Source organism: Marmota marmota, unplaced genomic scaffold, assembly GCF_001458135.2.
Source record: "Marmota marmota marmota unplaced genomic scaffold, marMar, whole genome shotgun sequence".
In the NCBI taxonomy this organism is placed as follows: domain Eukaryota; kingdom Metazoa; phylum Chordata; class Mammalia; order Rodentia; family Sciuridae; genus Marmota; species Marmota marmota.
In genome coordinates, this window is record NW_026000119.1 from 9,936,044 (window position 1) to 9,959,374 (window position 23,331).

Sequence of the window (23,331 nt, forward strand, 5' to 3'; positions counted from 1 at the left end):
AGAGTGGTTTTCACTGAAATTCCATGAGACCATGGGGCCCTGTGCTGATGTCCTAACAGGAAAGGAGGGAAGACAGTCTCCCTCTTGGTAGTGTACACAGCCCAGCAGCAGCAGGAGTCAGCAGAAAGGTAACAGTGCCTAGCAAGGAACATGTGCTTGGGAGCTGACTGGGCTTGCTCAGCTACATGCCAGACACCCTTGAGACTGCCTGAAATAGCTGAGGGGGCCTTTGCAAGGGGTGGAAAGTCCCATATTAGCAGGAGGTGGGAGGGTCTTACGATCCAGGATATATTTTCATCAGATCCCAGTCCCTTGGGTGGAAAAAGACTAAGGGCTCTGATGACAGATAGAGTCCCACCCTTGCCACTTACTAAACTGAAAATACTTGGAGATTTATTCATTTTATTCATTTTTGGGTACATAGGTTCAGCATGCAGATGAATGAATTTAATATCCTAGAACCTCAGCTTCCACATCTGTAAGATGGAAGGCACCTAAGCTTCCTAATGAATATTTGGTTCATTTCTTTTTATAGCAAATTAAATTAAAATATTTAATTTCTTGTTTAAGATAGAAACTCAATACATTTGTTGACTCCACTTGATGAATGGTGCTTTAGTGAAGTCAATAGAGTCCATTCTACATTTCTTAGACTACATCCTTTAAGGAAGAGATCCTGTCTCTTAATAAATATTCTTCAATTTCAAGAGTTATTTTTGATTCACTGCTTTTTGTCAAAGAACAAAATATTAGCTAGGTATTGGTGAGTGGTATTGAATTTTAGGAGAGTTAGAGATCTCAGATAGGTCACTAAATAATCATCTGACACAGAAAAGCTATACTATAGGAAAAATGTTGAATTGAACCTAAGAATTTATAACGTGTTAACACCACACATTCCTATTAAGTCTTTTGTTTATGTGCACATTTAAAGTGCTTTCTGACCAATTCTGTTCATGCAAAGTTGAAATAATGTGGTCTTTGTGACATGACCTGCATGGCTGAACCCTATAAACCAGTGAGGGGTGATGGTTGATTAAGAAAGACACACACACACGTAGAAAAGCGGGATCAGGTGGGACACTGATCTCTGATAGAAAAACAGTGACCCAGAGCTGGCTCCACATGTTTATTATATATGGTCTCACAACTAGGAAGTTAAAGACTATAGAAGGATTGTTCTTTGTGCACTAGAAAGTTATAGGACTAGAAACATTTTTGTAGCTATTCCACCATTGCAATGCTAGGAGCTTCCTGTGGCACCCAGGAAGCCAATTGTCCAAAGTTTCTTTTAAGCAGGCAGGCTTGGAGGTCATAGCATTGGTAAAACATTGTGGTTATCTGGCTATGCTCAGAATCCTCTCTCCCTGGGAGCTGGTATCTGAGATCAAGGCCAATACTGATACAGCTTCTGTGCTTTACACAGAGCCTTCATGGGCAGGGTATCACCACATAAACTGGGCAATCTTGACCTGTACTTTTTGCATAGGAAGTTCCCAGCATTTGCAGGTGCACCACAACCACAAGAAAATCACTAACTCGGATCTAGATCACTGCACTCTATTTTAGTTCTTTTTGTGTCCATAGCTGGTCCTCAAGAAATAACTGAATGTATCAGTCAACTTTCTGTTACTGTGACAAAGTACTTGAGATAATAAACTTATAAGGAGACAAGATTTATTTTGACTCCAAGTTTCAGACGTTTCAGTCCATGGTCAGTTTGCCTGTTGCTCTTGAGCCTGTTGGTGAGGCAACGTACCATGGCAGAAGCAAGTAGCAGAGGAAGTTGCTCACCTCACAGAAGCTAGGAAATAATGAGAGGAAAGAGGAGGGGCCAGAGTCCTAATATCTCCTTTAAGGGTATTCCCCCCAAAACTTAACTTCTTTTCATCATGCCCCATCTCCTAATGATTCCACCATCTCTCACTAGCAGGACAGTAAATGGTGACCAAATTTTAACACATGAGCCAGTGGTGGATCCTTATCCAAACTATAGCACTGGAAAATCAATTGAAAGTTCTCCTTTCATGCTTGGTCCTCCTTTTTTTTTTTTTCTTCCTCTATTTTTGTTACTGGGGACTGAACCCAGGGGCATTTTACCACTGAACTATGTCCTTACTCCAATCTTAGTTTTTACTTTGAGACAAGGTCTCACTCAATCATCAAGTCTGGCCTTGAACTTGTGATCATCTCATGCCTCAGCCTCCCAAGATGCTGGGATTACAAGTGTGGGCCACCCGTGCTCTGATTTGTCCTCATTCTTTATCTTCACTTTTCCCAGTCAGTCTTCCATGCGATGTCACTGGAAGCTAGGTAATTAAACTTACTAAACCTGGCTTTAACTTTACATCCATCATTTAATCAACAATTTCTAGTTTGCAGGTGGTCCATTACCATACAGCAAAATGATGGATTTGCTGTTGCTGTTTTCTTCAAAATCAGAATAATATTTGGTTAGCTTCTTGGAGTTACAATTTTATTTTGGATGGCTGAGGCTGCTCAATACTTACATGTCAGGTGAGAATGAATATTCTGAATTTAATTTTTTAAAGGGGAATGAAGGAAGTATCACATGTATTGCTAATGCCAATATTCCTTAATATGACTTGATTATGTATTGCCATTCAACTCAGTGAATCAAAGCACTTATTTTTACATCTATTTTATAAGGCATGTAGAATATTTGAGCATGAAATCACTGCTTGGAAAGTTTCTTCAATGCTGACATGCTTCAATTCTGTTTTAAGATCAGAGAGAACTTCCTGCCCTGCAGAAAATATAATTTATTGATGATGGATAAATTTTCTTTAAGAACAAGTTAGAGCTTCTTAATATGAGCAGCATTAAGCCTGTCAACTGAATAGCTCAAATAACAAAATCTATCAAAATGTCAATCACTCCAACCAGACACAAGCTTTTAACAACTTTAATTGATATAATTGGTATGCAATATGTCTTACAACAAATGTAGATACAATGACATCAAATATCAAAGAAGTTGCACATCTTTCCATCTTTCAATTATGTGGGTTAACTTACCCCAAGAAAGAAATCTGTCAATGTACTCTTGGTTAGCACTAATACCCATACCAACTAGCACTTTCAAGATCAAAGTTGAAATGGTACATTCATTTGCCCTCCCCTCCAAGGGAAAAAATAAAAGGGCAAAGGCAAAGAAGGTGAAGCAACGTGCAAATTAGCATCTGGCCTAGTTGCAAAATTCATTTCCCAGATGCGAGGGATTGAACCATGCACCTTTGCAAGCAAGATGAAGAGCAAACAGATTACATCAAACCACAATTGACCCCCACAAAGAATCCAGAAGACCTTGGGATAGTGAAGGACAGAGGTCTACTGCTGCTAGAGCTCAGGTATACATTCTGTGTTACCCTAACCTCATGGATCCTGACTCAAGAATCTGTGAGACCTATGTCCTGGGTTGTCCCTTCTTTTAGAGATGGAAACCATCATTTTTGATCCCAGGCACAGTTAACCCTGCTGACTTTCAGCTGCACTGGGGCAGCAGAGCTATAATCACTGTCTGATGTGGCTATGACATAATTGCAGTTTTACAGAATATGTAAAACAACACATCAGTATAACAGCAAACAGGAAACTGAGATCACTTATATATCTATGTAATACTTAAAATGTCTATAAATATTTTTTTCTCCAGAAACTGAAAACACTGTAGACATGATTTAATTGATCCTCACAACACATCTGTGAGGTAGTATGGGGTGAGGTCAATATGAAAGCATCAACCCCATTTCAGAAACGAAGACGCAGACGTGCAGGGAGGGCAGGAGACTTCATCAGGGCTATAGGAAAAAAAAATACCAAGTTGAATCACACTCTTTGATCATTTGCAATCCATCAAAGAGAGGCTGCTTGTCTCCCTCCTGCTCTGACATTCTCTTTAAAGCATTAGGACCAGTCCTACCTACAGATGGGATGTGGTTGTATAAGATCTACTGGGGTCATTTCCTTTGAGTGGACCTGAACAGACTCTCCCTGAGGTGAAGGACATTAGTTATTGGCATATATTTCAGATATGTTATGTGTGTGTTTTCAATAACATTTTTAGAATAAACTTGCTAAAATATTTTGGCCAATTCAAAAGCAGAGAGTATACATTTGGCAAAATAAGTTTCTACCTTTAGGCATTTCACACTGAGTGTTCTGGATTAAAAGGGAAGTTGTCATCTTGCTGAATTCATCTGCTTTAGGTCCTGTCTTTGCTAGAAGCATTTGGAAGTAATCAGTTAATTGTGCAGGTGCTCTTCTTGCATGACAGCAGCTTTCAGTGTGGAAAAATGCTTGTTGCTTCAGTGACTTATAATAGGCCAGGGTACCAGGGAAGAGGCTGGTGCCTCTGACCCAGTGCATATGACAAAAGCAAGGTCCAGAAGTATACTTCTCCAAAGTTGTTTCATGGACATTGTGTCAAAATGTTTTTGGTTGAGGGGGGAAAAATAATATGGAATATCTGTTTTTTATGGGCTTGTTCTTTGCCAAACTGAAAGCCCTGTCATGGGATTGGAAGTGGGAAGAGGGACAATTATTCAGGCCAAATACAGTCAGAGGGGAGGCTATTGCTCTTGGTCATTCTTTGCCATTTTTCTGAGAAGGTCCACGTCTTTTTGTTTTTTTTATGTTTAATGTTCAGAGAACTTGAATTCCTGGAAGCTTAATACTCATCTGGTCATAGAAGACCTTTAGGGTTGCCCCTTTGGCACCTAAAGAGTTCAGGAACAGATTTTTTTTTTTTTTTCAGAGAGTAGGTTGTGGGAAGTGGCACTGCTCTTGGTCTCTGACACCTGAGGGGGTCAGAAAAGCACAGCAATAGTGGTTTTCCTAAAAAGAGCCATGGTGTCAAGGTCCATATTGAGAAATCTGAATCGATGCAGTTTTGAGTTTTCTATGATGTTATGGGATGACACATTTTGAAATGTATGTTTTCTGCTACATGAAATCAGGACAGAAGATGCCAATTGCTAATATCAGATGTTAGAGGAGGACATAGGTGGAGCCCTGAAATAAAACTCTCCAGAAACACAAAAAAATAAAAAGGTAACCATCATGCCAAGAAATTATCAGCCAACAGACACAACACTTTGAAGATAAAAATGATACATTGCTTCATTTTGTTGAAAATAAAAGAGCATTACTAATCTGTGAGTGTCTCCTTCTGCCACGGGGTGATTTTAATACATCAGGGCTTTCCAATCACAACACTACTGATGTTTTGGGTCAGTTCATTCTTTGTTGTAAAGGGTTGTCCTGTGCACGGTAGGAGGTTTAGCTGTGTCCCTGGCTTCTACCCACTGGTGGTACTCCCAAATCATGGCAATAAAAAATGTCACCAGACATTTTCAAATGTCCCTAGGGTGGGGAGGCAAAGTCACCTGCTGGTTGAGAATGACTGAAATAAATGGGTACCTTCAAAGATGACCAATAGTTCCCCCAAATATGTTGAGCAGGATTTTAGGACTAGATAACCAATAGGCGGGTGTTCATATTAAAGAGAAGAAGAACTAAGGTAAGTAAATGGGACAATAAATGAATTTGTCGTGTCTGTTTCCTATGGTAATGCTTCATAATGCAACTGTGGAGAGAACAGTGCCTCTTTAAAAAAATTTTTTTTAAAGTTTGCAGTCATTATGTAAAAGACAGTAAGGCAGTGAACCAGTTGCTTTATGGGCATGAGGCAAGGACCATATGGGTTCCTCCAAGCCTTAGTGGATATTTCTGACAATTATGGAGACCTGATTCCCCCTTGTCCCAAGGAAGTCCTCAATGATGCTGGCTCCCCCCACCTGCACATGCCTCTCCTTTCTCTTCTTTAACTAAGCTCATCTCATAGCCTTCTCTTTTGGAACACATCTTGTCTGAGAGCTTGTGAGCTGGGATCCCAGGTGCATTTGAGCCACCTGGAAGAGAACAGGTAGAAGGCATGCTGACATCCAACAGCAGCCTGCTACTTTGCCTCTAGACCCCCTGACCTCCTCTGGGGAACTTCCCATTTTCATCGTTCATTAATGCAGCTAAGAATCAGCTAGCCAGCTTGTAGAGACAACCAGAAAAAAGAGAGATTAAAAAGAATCTGAGAAACCCCTGCTTCCTCACATTAGGGTGAAATCCTCCTAGGACTTCTTTCTTTTTTCCACATTGATACATAATGTAGAGAAAGTAAAGAAATAACCCAAAAAGTTCCCCTAAACATAACCCCAACAAAACAGCTCACTCCCTCTTCCTTCATCCTTCTTGAAGTAGGTCCTCAGTGGTGCTGAAGCCTCCACCATGGTGGTCTACCCTGGCCAGTGCAAGTCTGGCCCATTTTTGGTGGCAAACTGGCCTCCACTCACCTTTAAATCATGGTTCTTTTGTACCAAAAAAAAGGGGGAAGTTGTAGCAGCCAGAGGAGAGGGATAAAAACAAAACAACCATACCAACAAAACAGGGCTTAAGATTGTCGTTCAGTGTGCATCAGGTACTTGTTATGAATTCTACTGGATAAGCACTTATAAATAAAGAACAGTTAGTCCTCAGCCCAGGTCACAGTCCTTTGTTAGGAGTCGTCGTAGAGAGGGTTGTTGTAGTTTCCCCAGGACCCGTAGTCATGGTCATCCAAAAGCCTTCCATAGGAGGAATGCCTGGTGAGAAAGAAGACAGGGTTATGGTCACTTGGAGAAGTCACCCACCTAAGGACAGCCTAATATCATGCCACCTGAACCTGAGAGGCCTATAGGCCAGCTACAGGGAGAGACATGATGTTCCCACTAAGACAGCACCTTGGCAATGGACCAATCCACTACCTAAGACTGGGAAGGCCCCAATTTACCAACACCCTGTAAGTTACGACCGGTCCACCTGGGAGCCTAATTAGCACTTTCTATTGAGATCAACTGGGTCCTTGTCTTTCTCCTCTACCTCCAATACAGGAGAAGGAGGAGGAAGTGCCATTTCCATAGCTATTTCATAAGAAGCGATGGGAGAGGGAAGCTTGCATCTGGCCTTCTGATTTAGTCCTTGCAGTTAATTTTCCCTGAAATAATATTGACTACCATTGTTGTCATCACCCCTCCTGACATCTATATTGTGTTTTATAATTTCACAAAGTGCTTCCATGTTCAGGTTTTACTTGACCTTCAAAATAAAGCCAAAGGGAAAGGAATAGTTTATCCTTATTCCTCTAATGAGGCGTATGGGGTTCAGAGATGTTAACTGATGTGCTCACAGTCATTTGACTGAGCTGTGAGTCAAACCCCTGCCTCCTGGATCTAAGTCCAGTGCTTAGAGCTCAGGTCCCCAGGGTATGATGAGCACTTGAGTTCTATGGCAGTGAGGGTTAAACAGGCTTTGGTGGGGTCATTCTGGAAAGCCATCACACAGTCATTATTTCTATAAGAAACCAAAGTCATATGCTGTCACTCTTCTATACAAAAGCCTTTGAATGGCTCCTCATTTCACACAGAATAAAGGCCAGAGTTATTACAATGGTTGAAAAGCCCTTAAGGATCTGACCCTTGATGGGATCTTTAGCCAGGCACTGTGGTGTACAACTGTAATCCCAGCACCTTGGGAGGCTGAGACAGGAGGATCGAAAGTTCAAAGCCAGCCTCAGCAAAAGTTAAGCATTAAGCAACTAACTCAGTGAGATCCTGTCTCTAAATAAAATACAAAATAGGGCTGGGGGACAAATCAGTGGTGGAGTGCTCTGGGTTCTATCCCCGGCAAACAGCCCCCCACCCCACACACAAAAAGAGGTCTTCAATACTAACTCAACTCCAACCACAACGGCCTCCTCTTCATTCCCATGCCCAGGAGAGCCTTGTGTCAGGGCGTCATGTACTGTTCCCTAGCTTGTTCTCTAACATACTGATTATTTGGTTTGCCATTACCCCTTTTTTTCTCAGACTATGAGCTCCACAGAGTTCTGTTTATTCTTTGCTCTGTCTCAAGCACCACAAAGAATACCTGGCATATAGTAAATCATCAGTAAATACTGGTAGAAGAAGCAGTGTTTGGAAAAAATACATCCTCAGTGCTCCAAAAAGCTAATTTGTCCACAAGATGGGAGCTTCCTGATGAGGGATATGGTCATTTTAAGACTAAAATTAATAACAGGATTGGAAGCACACCACAAAATGAGCATCTGGTGCCTCAGAGGTTCATGCTAGCAGGTGAATTATTGTATCTTGTCACTGGAAACCACATATCCTAGAGTGCAGAAAAGCATGCTAACTCCTCCTAATCTTTCTCTTAGCTAGATATGAAAATTAAACAACTAACATTTGCCAATAAATGGTTGGAGTTGGAGAATATTATGCTAAGCAAAATAAGCCAATCCCACAAAACCAAGGGCTGAATGTTTTCTCTAATATGCAGATGCTAATTCACAATAAGGTGAGGGGCACTAGGGAGGAATAGCATTACCTTAGATTAGATAGAGGGAAGTGATGGGAGGGAGGGATGTGGGGATAGGAAAGACAGCAGAATGAAACAGACATTATTACTGTATGTATATATGTGACTGCATGACCAATATGATTCTGCAACATGTACACTCAGAAAAATGAGAAATTACATCCCATCTATGTATGATATATAAAAGTGCATAAATGCATTCTACTGTCATGTAAAACTAATTAAAACAAATAAAAATATTAAAATACAATCTGAGACACACAAAAATATTTGCTCTACTTATATCTATTGCTAAAATAATTGCTTTTGCTTTTCTGAGATTCATTTTCATTGGCCAGGGATTTGCAGAGATGACTTCCTGCAAAGGATCAGGCCCTTGCTGTGCTCATTTCAAACTCTTTGCCTTCAAAATTCTGATTTATGCTCAATCTATATACCTGGAAACCTGGAGACTTTCCACAATAGACTCTGTCCAGCACAACTGGGTTGCTGATACTGACCAAGCCAACTCCAAGTACACTATTCATATGCTACTAGATATAAACAGTTAAATATCATAAAATTATAAAATAGCCTTTGCATCAAGAGCAAAATATTAAGTGTTCAGATAGAAGAAAAGGACTTAAGGACCTACACTCAAATTCTTTGGATGTGGGAAGGCAGAGGCACCACAAACAGCAACCCAGACACTTGATCTATAGGAATAGGGGAAGTAGTTTTGATAAATGAAGGTCAGTGGATTATCTATGGCTGGCACTCCCCCAGATTGAAACCTCCAGCTCCAAACAGTCCTTTAACAGGATAGTTGAGAAATGGAAGCTGTAGGATGCGCGAGTGAAATCCTGAGCATTATAATATTGGAGCCCAGCCCAAATTTTCCGCATGACAAACCTGGCAAACATTTATCTGATAAACATGCTCTTTTATTGATGAGGCACTACAGCTTCACCTTTATAAGGGAACTTAATTTATCATAGCATTTTTTATTTCTATCATATCAATTTACTCCCATAAAATGTCAGTTCAGTCATAGATATATGTCTTGAATGTGTTTTTAAATCCCTTTTCCTTCATCTATAAAATGGAGACTTAAAAAAAATCGCATTAGGGTTATTGGGAGAATTAAATGAGGTAATGCATATTAAAAGGCTTGGCACACAGTAAATACACAGAAAGTATTGGCCAATACTGCTTCTTAATTTTTATTATAAGGAAACTTGTACAAGAACATGCTAAATCTGAAAATAGTAAGAAGAGAACTCTGAATGAAAAGTGACTCTCCTTCCCACCAGGAATGCCTAAAACTATACCCCAGGCATAGTTATAAAATCAGCTTCTTATATTATTGTTATTTGAATTTTACAAATTATTATTATACCAAAGTGGGATCAGAGGATTAAATACCTTCTGGCTATCAGGTTTTGTTTTTTTATGGTTATTTTAGGCAAGATTATTTGGTCAATACTGTACCTGAGTCTGTTGTATTGTCATAATAGTAATCTACTATGCAAACACTAGTAAAATAAAAAGACTGATCTTTGCTTTTATTTTTCTTTTCCTTCCCACTTGAATGAACAGTGAGTTGAGAAAATGCTGACAAACGAGGAAAAAATTGCAAGAGATATAGATAAACCAAAATAGGGAGTTGCTGAAATTGTAGGGCTTGTTTTAATACATTCATGAGCTTAATCAAGAAGAATTGGGTGTGTTGGGATTCAAGCCAGGTTTGGATAAATCCAATACTACTGTAGAAACAGGAAGACTTTTGTGCATATGTGATGAAGGGAAAATAAATAGAAAGTGAACTTCTCTCTATAGGTCAGAACTTCTTAAAACATGGCACATTTTGGATGAAAATGAGAAGGTTTTCAGATTGGCATTTGGAGAGTCTAAGAAATTAGAACAACATAACAAACAAAAGCCCCTCCCACTCCCAATTTTAAGAAAGTGGAACCCAAGAAATTTAGATTTTGTCAGTGTTATTTAATGGTATAACTGCTACTGAAACCAAGGTTTCCTGACTCTATAAGGCAGCATTACTTCATCTAATTTTAATCTGAACAACAAGCTGTAGAAATGATGTCATTGTCAGGTCAAGGCAATCTTGTCTACTTGTTTTCTTAATAGTGACTGGCACCCCTCCAACACAGCTAGGTTTTCTGTCACTGTGTCTTGCTCTTCTTGGATGGCAAAGTCTTGGGGGGAGAGTATGTGTTGCTTTTCTTTTATGTGAACCCCTACTATTTTGCTCTTGGTGCAATGGCTATTTTATAATTTTTATGTTATGTTAATTTTTATGATAACATAAAATTATAAAATACAAATAGTGTATTTGGAATTGGCTTTGTCAGTATCAGTGGCAATTCATATGTCCGTAGCAACTCGTTGTACAATATAACTAGAGTGAAGTGAAAAAAATTCATTAAATAATGGCAAAGGTCAAAGCCACCATTATGACTTTAAGGTTAGAAAGGGGAAAAATAATTAGGGTTAAATTCCCATGTGATGGTGTGGTTTTTAAAGCACTCAGCACAGTGTCCATGGTCCCCATCAATGGCACTGCACTTCTCAGTTTGTGATTCTACTCTATTAGTTAGCTAAAAGCAGAACCTGAGAGGGTAAAATAAGAATGGTTCCTTTTCCACCCTTCCCTCTGTTCTCCCCTTCTCTATTAGCTTTTCTCTAATGAACAGCAACACTCCCACTCCTAGCCCTAATTGGTGACACTTTGCTGGTGACAACTGGTAAATGTGGTAACATCTGTTTGAGGCCTCCTCCACTGCTGTAAAAACAGCACCTATGTAAAGATAATGATAACATTAATACTTAATTGTCCTTAAAAATGAGAGAGATGTTTCACCTGTGTTGAAACAATGTATTTTAGAAAACATCTCCTTTACTAGGGTTTAACCTCAGTTCTCTGAGTCTCTACCTCAGATGGCTACCACCACTCCCCCACTCCACCTTGGAAGTCCTCTCCTTTTTCATCAAGCAAGTCTTGCCTTTCAGTCATGAGTGCTTGTCATGGCCTAAGAAGGAGGGATGCAGAGATGATTAAGACATGGCTTAGTGCTGGGAAAACACAGCTGAACTTGCAACTCATTAGCCATTAGTAATTAGCCTTAGACTCTTATCATCCATTAGCAAAGCTGTTTGGTGCAGCTGTCACTGTCTCCTCTTTGTTTTCATTGGTGGCTCTCTCTTCCTGATTGTCATTTCCCTGCCTGGCTCCTTTCATGTAACTGTTCACTGAAAACTTACCATCTAAGAAGGAAGCTCTATTCTGGGACTTTGGAACTAAACAGACCCAAATCCCCATCCTCAGGAAGCTTAGATCCTAGCTGGAGGGGGGGGGGACACAAAATATAAGTGACCAATATGAATAATATGGTGGATGGTAATAAGGGTGGTGGAAAAGAATTAAAGCAAGGAAAGGGGTTGAGGAATTCCAAATGGGAGGGAGGGATTGTGATTTTGAATATGGTGACCAGGGAAGGTGTGATGAAGATGTCATTTGAGTGGACCTAGAGGAGATGGAGGGATGAGCCACATGGATATCTGAGATACATCCTACAGACAGAGGAAGCAGCAGGAGCAAAGGCCTGTGCCAGGGGCAGACAACACATCTGTGTCACAACTCAGGATCCTATTGATTTCATTTCCAAAATCACAATGATGGACACATATCCAAACATTATTTTCAAAATCCTCTTGCCATAGTGTGGGTTTTTTTTTTTAAGCTATTACATTTACACTGATGTTTAAATAAGCAACTTTACTCTAAAGAGCAAAAATGTTTATTTAAAAAAAAAATATCTGCCAGATTCCACACTACAGGCAGACACTTATTACAGAGGGGTCTGCACACTGGCTCATCTACCTATCTGTAAACAACTCCCGAGTCACGTGGTGACCAGTGAATGTGTGTGGTATAATAGATGCCCATGGCTTCCCCTTCCCCAAACCTGTTTCTTCATGATTTGAAATAAATATTCAACCCCATACTTCCCTACCCAGAATCATTCTCTCATCCAATAAGTGTTTAAAGGAACTATGAAATGTCAGGTAGTTCCAGGGATTTGTACTGTTCTAGTGGAGGACACTGGCAGAGAGTGCACGGGTTCAAGAACAGGGAAGTAAGTGGAATCAAGGAGGCCTGTGCATGCAGCAAGGAGCTCCTTGTGGAGAGGTGTGAGGAGGCTCCCCAAAGAGATTTCCAGACAACCTGGAATCAGATCAAAAGGGGTGAATCAAATACCTCTGACAGGTGGGACAGCATGTCCGTAGTTACAGAGGCATGAAACAACAGGGCAGTTTTCTGGGAAACTCAACAGCACAGTGGCCGTTAAGAGTGTCAGGAGATGAGGATGAAGCAGGGGAATCCAGAGTGTGCACTCTGGGCCAGCAGCATCAGCATCCCCTGTGTGCTGGTTAGACATGCAGATGCATGGGCCTTGCCTGAATCTACTAAATTGGAGTCTAGGGAGAGAAGATCCAGGAAACTGTGTTGTCTCATAAGGTCTCCCCCTAATTCTCAGGTACAAAAAACCTTGAGAGCTGTTGAATTTGAAAATTAAACTACGTCTACAGAACTCCAAAAGCTGATCTGAGAAAAGCCTATGGATAACACGTTCTAGAAGATCTTAGTTTTTGTGGCTGGCTGGGCCTACTTTCTAAACACAGCAACAATCAGAAGGAATCAGTTGTATGAAATGTAATCACTATAAGGCATAAAGCGAAACAGGTGACTTTTCACAAAAATGCCTTAAAGGCTAGGCCCTGTTGTGTCTATAAATCAAGATCACATTTATTTTTGTGAAGGGAACAGCTGTGCTGTCTGTCTGGGTTACTGGCATACCTAATTATAGCAGGGTCCACTTCTCTGGCCACGGCAGACTTAGTCTGTTGCACAGGGAGATTATCTCGTGGACAAACACTTTTGAACCAACTTCAACAAAATGGACTTACCTCATTCTTTAATCATGGCTAATTAAAGACACCCTTCTGGAACAGATAGGCAGGAACTTTGCTTTCTTTTAAAGTTGCAAACAAGCCCTAGAATAAACACTTCCCAGAGAACGTTTCTATTTATGAACATATAACATGAATGCAACTGTGCAGGCATTTCAGAACCTCCCCACTGCCAAAGTGGAACATGGAAGCCCGCCACGCCAATACACAATTAGAAAACCGGGCTGCTGTGCCATCTTCTTCCTCCTTCTCTCCCCCTCTTTGAATCCCTGATACCTACTGAATGCAAATGACAAGGATGGGGTTGTTCTTCCAAACCCATGGGCCACAACTGGCAGCCTCCGTCTCATAGGGCACCTATGTGCCAAGTGGTTCTGACAGCAGTCACTGCGCCATAACGTCAGCCAGTCCTTCCACCACTCACATCACACCAGGCACTAAACGTGTGTGTGTCATAATTTAATCCACTATTTTGAGTTAGACATTGTTATTGTGCTAGTGCCATTTTTACAGAAGAAGAAACTGGGCACAGAGTCATTAAGACCTCAGGGTTCACGCTATGGTCTTTCCATGTTCTCTACATCCATTTCTTCCTTTCACCTCGAAACAACCTTGAAAGAGATGTACTATTAGCTCTATTTTTGTACTTCGTAAAAATCGAGGATGGGGGGGATGATAATTTGCCCAAGCTACCTAAGGAATCAGTAGGAAGGTCAGTGCAGCACTGAATTTGACTTCAAAGCTCACTTTCCTCCATCTACACCACACTGCTATTGGCTAAAAGAGGGATCACTGGCACAGGAGGGCTCTGGTAGGTTTAGGGCAGTTCAATTTTATAAGCCACATCCTAAAGTGTCTCAGGCTATAAAAAGATACAGTTCTCCTGGCAGGGGACACTGGAACAAAACTAGAGGTCAAAGGTCCCTGGAGAACAGGAGTGTGAAAATCATGGTTAATGAGTCTACCAAAGCCTTTGGAAGAAATGAGATGGGGAGAAAGGTAAAAGGACTGAGCCATGGTTGGCAGGTCGTGCAAGGAGCATGGTGTCCTGGTGGTGAGGCCACCTTTTCCAGTGGCCTCTCCCCTTGCATTTTCAGGGACATTGGCTGGGTCAGGGCCATAGCCCATGGTTGTAGCCAGAAGCTAATGTGTTCCCTTATGAGATGTGATCTCAGTCACTTGTTGCTCCGGCCAAGTGAGCTAAAAGACCATAGATAATAGAACCCTTGTCATGTTGTTTTCCTCAGAATTCTGGGATGAAAGAAAAAGGTAAATTAGAAAACCGGGCTGCTGTGCCATCTTCAGCCAAGGTAAAGCCTAACCTTGTGCGCGCGCACACACACACACACACACACACCACATACAGCACATACACAACAATGAAGCCAACTATATTTTTGATGAATGCTTGGTGGGGTTTTCCAAGAATCTGACAAAATAACACTTGAAAGGGGTTTAGCATAGCCTTAAGATTCATGAGAACTATTAATCTCCCCATGCTATCATTTCACCAAATTAATTAACAGAGGTGCAGAAAGGGGGTTTCCTTAGGGGGTTTCCAAACCAGGGGTGTGATTATCCATCCTTAAGTTTATAGTGACACACTTAAGTAGCACAGTAGATAAACAGCAACCTTATATTTAAACCATGTGGAGCTTTCTATTTTTAGGAGAGAGAACCTACATGGGGGAAAGAAACAATGATTAATTCAATTTAATAATTCATTGAGGGGCTGGGGTTGTGGCTAGCATGTGTGAGGCACTGGGTTTGATTCTCAGCACCACATAAAAATAAATACATAAAAATAAATACATTAAAAAAATAAAAACCCATCTATTTTATTTTATTTTTTTTTTCATTGAATTTTCTGGCGTTAGGGCCTTGGGGAAAGGTAGTTTAAAATAACATTTTACGTAATTTTAATCAGCCATCATTAGAACAGGTTTGTAATGGCCTGCTAATAACATTTCCTAAGTGCAGTAAGTTTTATGATGGCAGGACTGTGTCTCATCAGTCAAGTGGTCAGTGTTTAAAGAAATGCCCAGCCCATGCTCAACATCCACCTGTCTGTGTCTGTCTGTCTGTCTATCTATCTATGCTTATGGTTCCTCCCTGTTTACTGTTATGATATTGATGGTGATGATGATGTTGGTGGCAGTGCTATGTACTTGGGAAACGATATCCATTATTCTCTCAATAATGCTACCAGGTAGTAACCTTATTTCACAGGAGAGGGAAATCAGGATTAGTGACTCACTGTAACATGGTCAGGCCACACTGCTAGAAAGTGATAGAGCTGGGATTCAAACTAAAGTCTCCCTGCTTCTGGAGTCTGAACCTTTATTGCTGTTCCAGACTGCCTGCCTATAGCCAGTGTTGGATTGCTATGGAAAATTTGAATTCTTGCCTCAAGTCAAGAGAACACATTTTTGTAGGGGAAAAGAAACTATAAACCAGCCAACAAATAAATGAAAAAGAAAACATAATAGTAGACATTGATAACAGCCAGGATGAAAATAATAAAGATACCATGAGAATAAATAACATCCAGGTGTGGTGGTGCTTGCCTGTAATCCCAGTGGCTCAGGAGGCTGAGACAGGAGAACCACAAGCTCAAAGCCAGCCTCAGCAATGTCAAGGCACTAAGCAACTCAGGGAGACCCTGTCTCTACATAAAATACAAAATAGGGCTGGGGGTGTGGCTCAGTGGTTGAATGCCCCTAAGTTCAATCCCTGGTACCATGCCCCGCTCCCCCCAAAAAGAATAAATAACAGAGGCATCAAACTGGAAAGAAGTCTGTCAGAGATTTAAGTCGACATTTGCCATGTGAGAAAGAGCTAGAAGCAAAGCAGTTCAGGGTGGGGGCTAGGGAGAGCTAAGGGCCTGGGAAGGCAAGAACCCGGTGAGTCCTAAGAATTGGGAAGGGAGCCAGTCTGCAAAGCTCAGTGGTCTGGAGGGAGGCAGAGGTGTGCTGAGCCAGAACAGGTAGGCAGAGGAAGGTCTGTGAATGACCTCTAGGGCCACTGTGAGAGTTGAAATTCAATTCTGAATGCAGAAGGGAGCCAGCTGCTGGGGGATTTTAAGGGAAGGAGTGATGGGTTAGAGCAGCTTCCATAAAGATGGTACCTGCGGCTGGGAGGGGAATGTGTTCGAGGTCACTGAGTGGCTGTGTTCACCATGGCAAAACATGTCCTTCTGTCCCTTGTTACAGGCACTGAACAGACTGGCAAATAAGACTGCCACTTGCCATCTGGTGTTTTACAGCTGGAAGGACACTCAGAGAGTGTGCATAATGTGGTTTTGAGACTTTTGGATTTCACAGAGCAATAGAAAAAATGATGGATTCACAGTACAGCAGCTTTCAGTTAGAGATGGAAAGTAAAATCTCAGCTGTCATTGATGATCATCTTCATTTTGTGGAAGAAAACGCTTTTTAGAACTAAAAATGTAAGGACATAATCTTAGAGAAACAAAAAAGCCCAGTTCTGGGGGGTCATACCAGGGATTGAACTCAAGGGCACTTGACCACTGAGCCACATCCCCAGCCCTATTTTGTATTTTATTTAGAGACAGGGTCTCACTGAGTTGCTTGCTTTTGCTAAAGCTGCTTTGAACTCATGATCCTCCTGCCTCAGCCTCCCAAGCTGCTGGGATTACAGGTGAATGATGGAAAATGCTACACTTTCCCTTCATTTTACACATTTTGCTCTAAAACCAGTGAACACCTCATTAACAGATCAGGTACAAATCCACAGATGAGTGTGTAGAGCATCATACTTAGGAACCACTGATCCCACTCCCGCAGCATGTAGCTCCCCTAGGGTGGTGACAAGGTTGAAAGGCAGAGACTGCAGGTTCATCTCATCCCATGACACCATCAGGCTGCATATTTCAGCTTATTAGCTTTGCTTTGCAAGCTTCAGACACTGGACTGACTGCTCTTGACTAGTGTGGTATACACCACCGCATTTATCTCTCTGCCCATGTTTCTGAGCACTATGACATCAATTAAGAAAAAAGACCTCAATGAAACAGTTCTTGGCCTGGAGCCCCACAAAATGGAATCATCTTCTTTTTAAAGAGGATTGAGGTGTATCTCACCTGATCTTCAGATACGCTGCGACCCCAAACACCAACAACACCACGGCAATGACGGTCACTGTAATGGCGGCAATGCTGCCTGCAAAGGAGGAAAGGCAGAGAACAGAAAATAAAGGGGAGAACATGATGACCACGGTGGCTAATACCCACTTTCACCTGACCCCATTTTTCCTCTCTAATACCCACCCTTACCTGACTCCATTTTTTCCTTTGGAAGAGAAAAGAGTTATTTACTTGAATCATTCTTAAGGGAAGTCAGAACTGGGACAAAACCCAGGATCTTTATTTTTCTTTTCAGTTGTAGATAGACAAAATACCTTTATTTCTGTTTGTTTATTTTTATGTGGTGCTGAGGATTGGACCCAGTGCCTCACACATGCTAGGCAAGTGCTCTACCACTGAGCCACAACCCCAGCCCCCAAAACTCAAGATCTTAATTCTGTTACTAGAATACTTTTTTTAAATACCAACTGAAGTTTGGTAAATGGTCTATATTATTTTGGTATTTATTAAGAACTTCTGGTTAGCTTGGAATTCAGAGAACAGTATACAGCTATATTTGATTATTTTTTTAAGAATGACAGTGGTCAGCTACTGCTGCTGTTGTTCACAGGGACAGTGGATTTTAAATCTTTTGATGTCTTCTTTTATAGGCTCTGGCTCATCTTCCATCATTTTTGAGATATTGGAAGATAGGATGTTTTATTCAAAGGTCACTACAAGTAATCTGATTGTTTCTTTAAATAAACCAAAACCATGAAGTTATATTTTTAGTGTCCACTTTAAAGGGTCACTTTGATATGAGATGCACCCATTTGAATGATGCCAGCATATCAAAATGTTTTGTAAAACTTCCTTTTGGGAAGGGTGTCCAGCTTTCAGCCTTAAACAGTAAATTTGAAAAAGTCCAGTTTGGTGGACAAAATAAGGTCAAGCCTAGTAAGTAACACAATTTTTTTGTTGTTTGTTTAAGTAACCAGATACAATTATAAAGTAACATGAATGCTTTATTCTGTAGTTTGAAATCTGGTTCCAAAAGCAACTATTAATGGGCAGTTAAAAAAAAAAATCCTTTGAGCACATTGCCTTGTAAGAATAACCATACTGCCTCTGAATACTACTCCAGAGCACAATACCCCCTTTGTGTGAGCCTTGGCCTAATGTATAAACTGCAGTTTTATTCCACCTTAGAAATGACAAGAATCAGGCTTTTGTCCCTAATACTTCAAGTAACAGTTTGGCATTAAAGCTAGTGTTAGGGACCCACTGATTATTTCAGTCCACTGGGAAATCATTTACTACTTCAACCAATGAATGGGAGCATAAGAGATTTGAAGTCGGACATGTGGATTGATGTGTGGTCCAGCCATAATTAGCTGTGTGACCATAACTGTTTACTTAACCCTACCTGCTTTTGCATTACTCACCTGCAGGAAGAGAGAAATGAGAGTGTTCTACTTACCTCACATAGCTTTAAGGGAATTGAATGAGATGTCACAACTACCCAAATGCACAAACCCAGGCCAACTCCTGACTCTCACATATTAGGTAGATCTCAAAGGTGATGGCACTCCTCCACATTTCTAGAGATTTATCATTCTAGGTTGTTTTGCCATCCATCCTTTTATTTTTTTCCCTTGATATGAATGGTTTTATTTATTGTTCTTTTCATTATCCCTTCCACCAAAAGATTTAGAGCATAGTTAAGAAGCAAAGCTACTTATTAGCACTTTAGTAACTCCCCAAAAGCTTTTGATGGAAGAAGGCTATATCAGGCACCCATATTTTCAGTGGTTCATAATTTCTTAAGGAGAACCAAAGGGGATCATTGCTAACATAAAGCCAAAGACTAGCTCTTGATGTCTCTATGGAGACTGACCACATTCAACCATTGCAATGAGTAAGACCCTTCTGGACACTCATGTATTTATTTCTTTGCTCCTGAAGTCCTTTTGAGTTAGATTAGTATAATTATCAGTATAATTCTCTTTACCTTTTTATTATGTAAAGAAAAAATAATGGCACTGAATGCTCAGCTGTGCAGATGGTGTCAAGCAGAGAAAGTCTGAGGTCGGATCCTTTTATGAAACCTCCATTCCTACTTTGTGAGGCGGCTCTTAGCTTCTTGGCCTCCAAACTGTGCTGAAATCGGAACAATTCAAAGTTCACTGAAGCCTCATAACAGCTCTTTTAAGAGCTTGTGAAAGGATTATAACCACAAGGTAAAGTAATGGGGGTATTTTAAGATTGAAAAAAATACAGTCATTGCAATTAGGAGCAGTAAAGAAATTGACCTTTTAATTTCTCCCTTTTAGAAAAAGGGAGAAGAGAAGGAATACAGTTGATTTGCCTATAAGACTTTTCTTTCTTGCCCCAGGGATAGTTTCATACAGGAAATCTTGGGGTTGACCTTTTTCAAAGTTTCTTCCCTAACTCTATGCAGTTGGGTCTCCTCCAACTCTTGAGATTTACTGGATTTATTTATATACCACTTCTAACTAAAGATAAATCGGGCAGTTTCTAACTCCAGCACTGTTCTTTTTTTGTTGTTGTTGAGACAGCAAGTGATAAAGTGACCTGCTTCTCCTTCATGTGACAGGGGACTCTCTAACTCTGGGTGTAACCTGTCTTTCAAATGGGGCTCAGCAAGGCTACCCTTCCTTGTCCATAGAGGACATCATCGAGTATGAACAGAGCTGGAAATTGCAAGTGACTGCCCACCTGATAAGCACTTGGGGGCAGCTGGGCAAAGGGACACTTCTGAGAGTTGATATGAAGCCAAAAGGTCTGAGGTAAAATAGTTCAAATATTTGGACTTCTTTTTTAAGCATTCTGCCATCCACTGGCTTGTCTGAGAGGGTGCTAGCCATGGGAGCCAGAATCTTCTGGAAGTAGACCTTTGCCAGCCCTGAGTCTAGAAGATCCTGTGTCCTGAACTTGCTCCCAGTTCCTCAGCAGCTGATGCCTCAGAAGTTTCTGGTAACCTCAGCTCTGGGAAGTTCCACACCTGAGGGCTTCATGATTTGAGCCTAAGAGGGTTGCTGAGCCAAGATTAGCAACGGTAACTGAAAAGGCTTTATTTCCTCCTTGTGAAAACAAATGTCATTTCCCCTGAGTTTTGTTTAAACTAATCTGGAATTTCCCTTGTCCTCCTCCTCTCTCTTTTTTCAAGGTGTGGCAGGGACAAGAAAAATGAAGATAGTGTGGCTGGAGGCAGGGGAGGCTTTGCCCCAAGAGGAAGGTGTTGAGTCCTTGGTGGGCTGTGTCCTGGGAGTGGAAGGATGGGACAGGTGGCTGGCATTTCAGTTCTTCCTCATTGGGGTTTGTGAGTTACAGGCTGGATATGACTCATGGTGCACAGCTCTGGAATGAACAGAAACTAACAGAGAATTGGAGACACTTTTCTTTCTATTTTATAAGCCAAGATACAAGAATATTACACTGTGCTAGAACATTCCATTGTGCCAACATGTTCTGCCTCACTGAAGAGCTGTTAAAGATCCATAAACCAAAGCCTCCTTGAATTTTGTGCTTCCTGGAAGCCTGGCATCTCTCTATGTGCCCTTCTGCCACTTTCCAAATGGCTCAGAACAAGAATAAATGGGTTCAAGAATAACCATAACTGCTTACATGTTACAGGTGATTACTTTGGACTGGCACTGTGCCAAAAGCTTTACAGCTCTTCCCTGGTTTAATATTCTTTATGAGATGAGGGGACTTATTCCCATTTTATAGATGAGGAAGTTAAGGGCCAGGGTGTTTAAAATGTGATTGAGGTTTTCCATCTGGTAAATGATTGATCTAGCAACTGAACCTAGCACTATGCATCCAGTGTTTGCATTTTAAACACCAGTACACTTCCCTCCTCTGGCCCTTCCTCAGCTTGTTAGCTCTTACTCTTACTTCAAGACCTATCTATCAGTGCTTCTGAGAAGCGTTCTCTTACCCTCCCAGGCAAGCAACAGAGCTGCTGTGTTCTCCAGCCTGTTTCCTTCTTCATCCATCTTGTGGCTCTTTCCACCTCTTTGTATGCTGTTAGCACCAGGCACAGTGTCTATATAATGTCTTTTATTTAATATTAAACAAATGAATGTATTGGTGGGAAAAAGTGATAACTGGAACTTTTCTGACCCCAGTCACTGTGCTAAGAAAGTTCTCAAGCAGCAGGCTCTCTACCTGTTCATTTTGGAATCCTCTGTTCCAGGTCTTGTCTGAGTCTTTAGTCCTGTGATTATATCTGTGGTTCTACCATACCAGTCCCTTCCCCGCCACACTGTACCTGTGAGTCCCCAGGGATGAATGGAGGGGTATTAATTTAGGAATATCCAAGTGGAGTCAGATGGTACCCAGGAAGCAGCCCCAGCAAACTCCAAGAAGGCCTTGTTGCTAGTCAGATCCGGTCAAGCACTACACTGAGGCACTGCTGGGATAAGCTGCAGGATCATCTTAAGGAGCCTCTCTCCCCATGTCTACAACTCACCCAGAGACAGGTATGCCTTCTCTTTATCACACCCTCAGAGAGACTCTGCTCCTGTCCACTCAATATCCCCCACACTCACTGAATGTGCTCTCTGGTCTTTAGGGGCTTAGCAATATTCCCAAGTTCCTCTGGGGACTCTTCTCATTGAGGGATTTCTTCCCTGCCCTCACCTTTAAACATGAAAGTAATATTGCATCTGAACTCTTTGGCAGAAATGCTTGCAATAATATCCAAAATGAATATATTAGGATGTTCTGGGGTGAAGCTAAATAGCCTGTGAAAGAAAGAACATAACTAGACTCTTTTTTTTTTTTTTTAAGCTGTTGCTTTTTCTGTGAGAGCTGGGAGCAAAGGAGGTGCTGGTAGAGTTTCCAGGGTGAATAAAAGGTGTGTGCCTTACTCTTGCCCATAGTTCCTAGTCCTGACCTGCATGCTTCTGGTGAATTCATCAGTCTGTGTACCTAGAACATGCATGCCAGCGCTTGACGAAGGTCGTGGGTGCATGTGCACGCCTCTGTGATCTATTTTGAGAAGAGTGTTGAACAAACCTCTTGACTGTTCATCATTATTCTTGCTCTTTTCTTCCTTATTCCTGGTCCAGATATTCAGGAAAAAAAATGGAGAAAAGGAGCAGGTGGCCACTTCAGAGTGTGCAGCGGCTCTTTCAGTCAAGGTCACCAAGAGGAAAGGAATATTTGTCTCAAAGGAATTCTTTCCCTTTCAAAGTCTGTCTGTCAATATGCTGGAGGATGGAAGTGGGTGACTAGTAAGGAAAGGGGCTTGATAGACTTTGTGTGCCTGAAACTCTATTATTATGCGAGGCTTTTCCATATTTAACACAATACTGTCCTTCCTTCCAAGAACGACAATGATAATCACAGTAATAATCAACAAGAAATCTCTATTTCTCACCATCACTCAACTCAAAGTGGATCAAGGACCTAGGAACTGACCAGAGACCTTGCACCTAATGGAAGAAAAAGTAGGACCAAATATCCATCATGTCGGTTTTGGCCCCAACTTTCTTCATAAAACTCCTGTAGCACAAGAATTAAAACCAAGAATCAATAAATGGGATGGATTCAAACTGAAAAGCTTCTTTTCAGCAAAAGAAACAATCTGTGAGGTGAATGGAGAGCCTACAAGACGGGAGTAGATCTTTACCACAAGCACATCAGATAGAGCACTGATCTCTAGGGTATATAAAGCACTCAAAAACCTTAACACTAAAAAAAAAAAAAAAAAAAAAATCAAAAAACAAATAACCTAGTCACTAAATGGGCCAAGGAACTGAACAGGCACTTCTCAGAAGAGGATATACAATCAATCAACAAACATATGAAAAAAT

The 23,331-nt window shown here is 41.1% G+C and overlaps 1 protein-coding gene across 1 annotated transcript in view; it reads right to left on the bottom strand.

Annotated features, from left to right (window-relative positions):
- Positions 1 to 2,910: 2,910 nt before the first annotated feature.
- The window catches only part of Parm1 (prostate androgen-regulated mucin-like protein 1), a 115,013-nt gene continuing 94,592 nt past the window's right edge, over positions 2,911 to 23,331 (bottom strand). Inside the window, exons 5-6 of the mRNA XM_015499135.2 lie at positions 17,504 to 17,582; positions 2,911 to 6,656 (exon numbers count right to left, since the gene is read on the bottom strand). Coding sequence (XP_015354621.1) covers positions 6,572 to 6,656; positions 17,504 to 17,582 — 164 coding nt within the window. The 3' untranslated portion in view covers positions 2,911 to 6,571. The remainder of the gene's footprint in view (positions 6,657 to 17,503; positions 17,583 to 23,331) is intronic.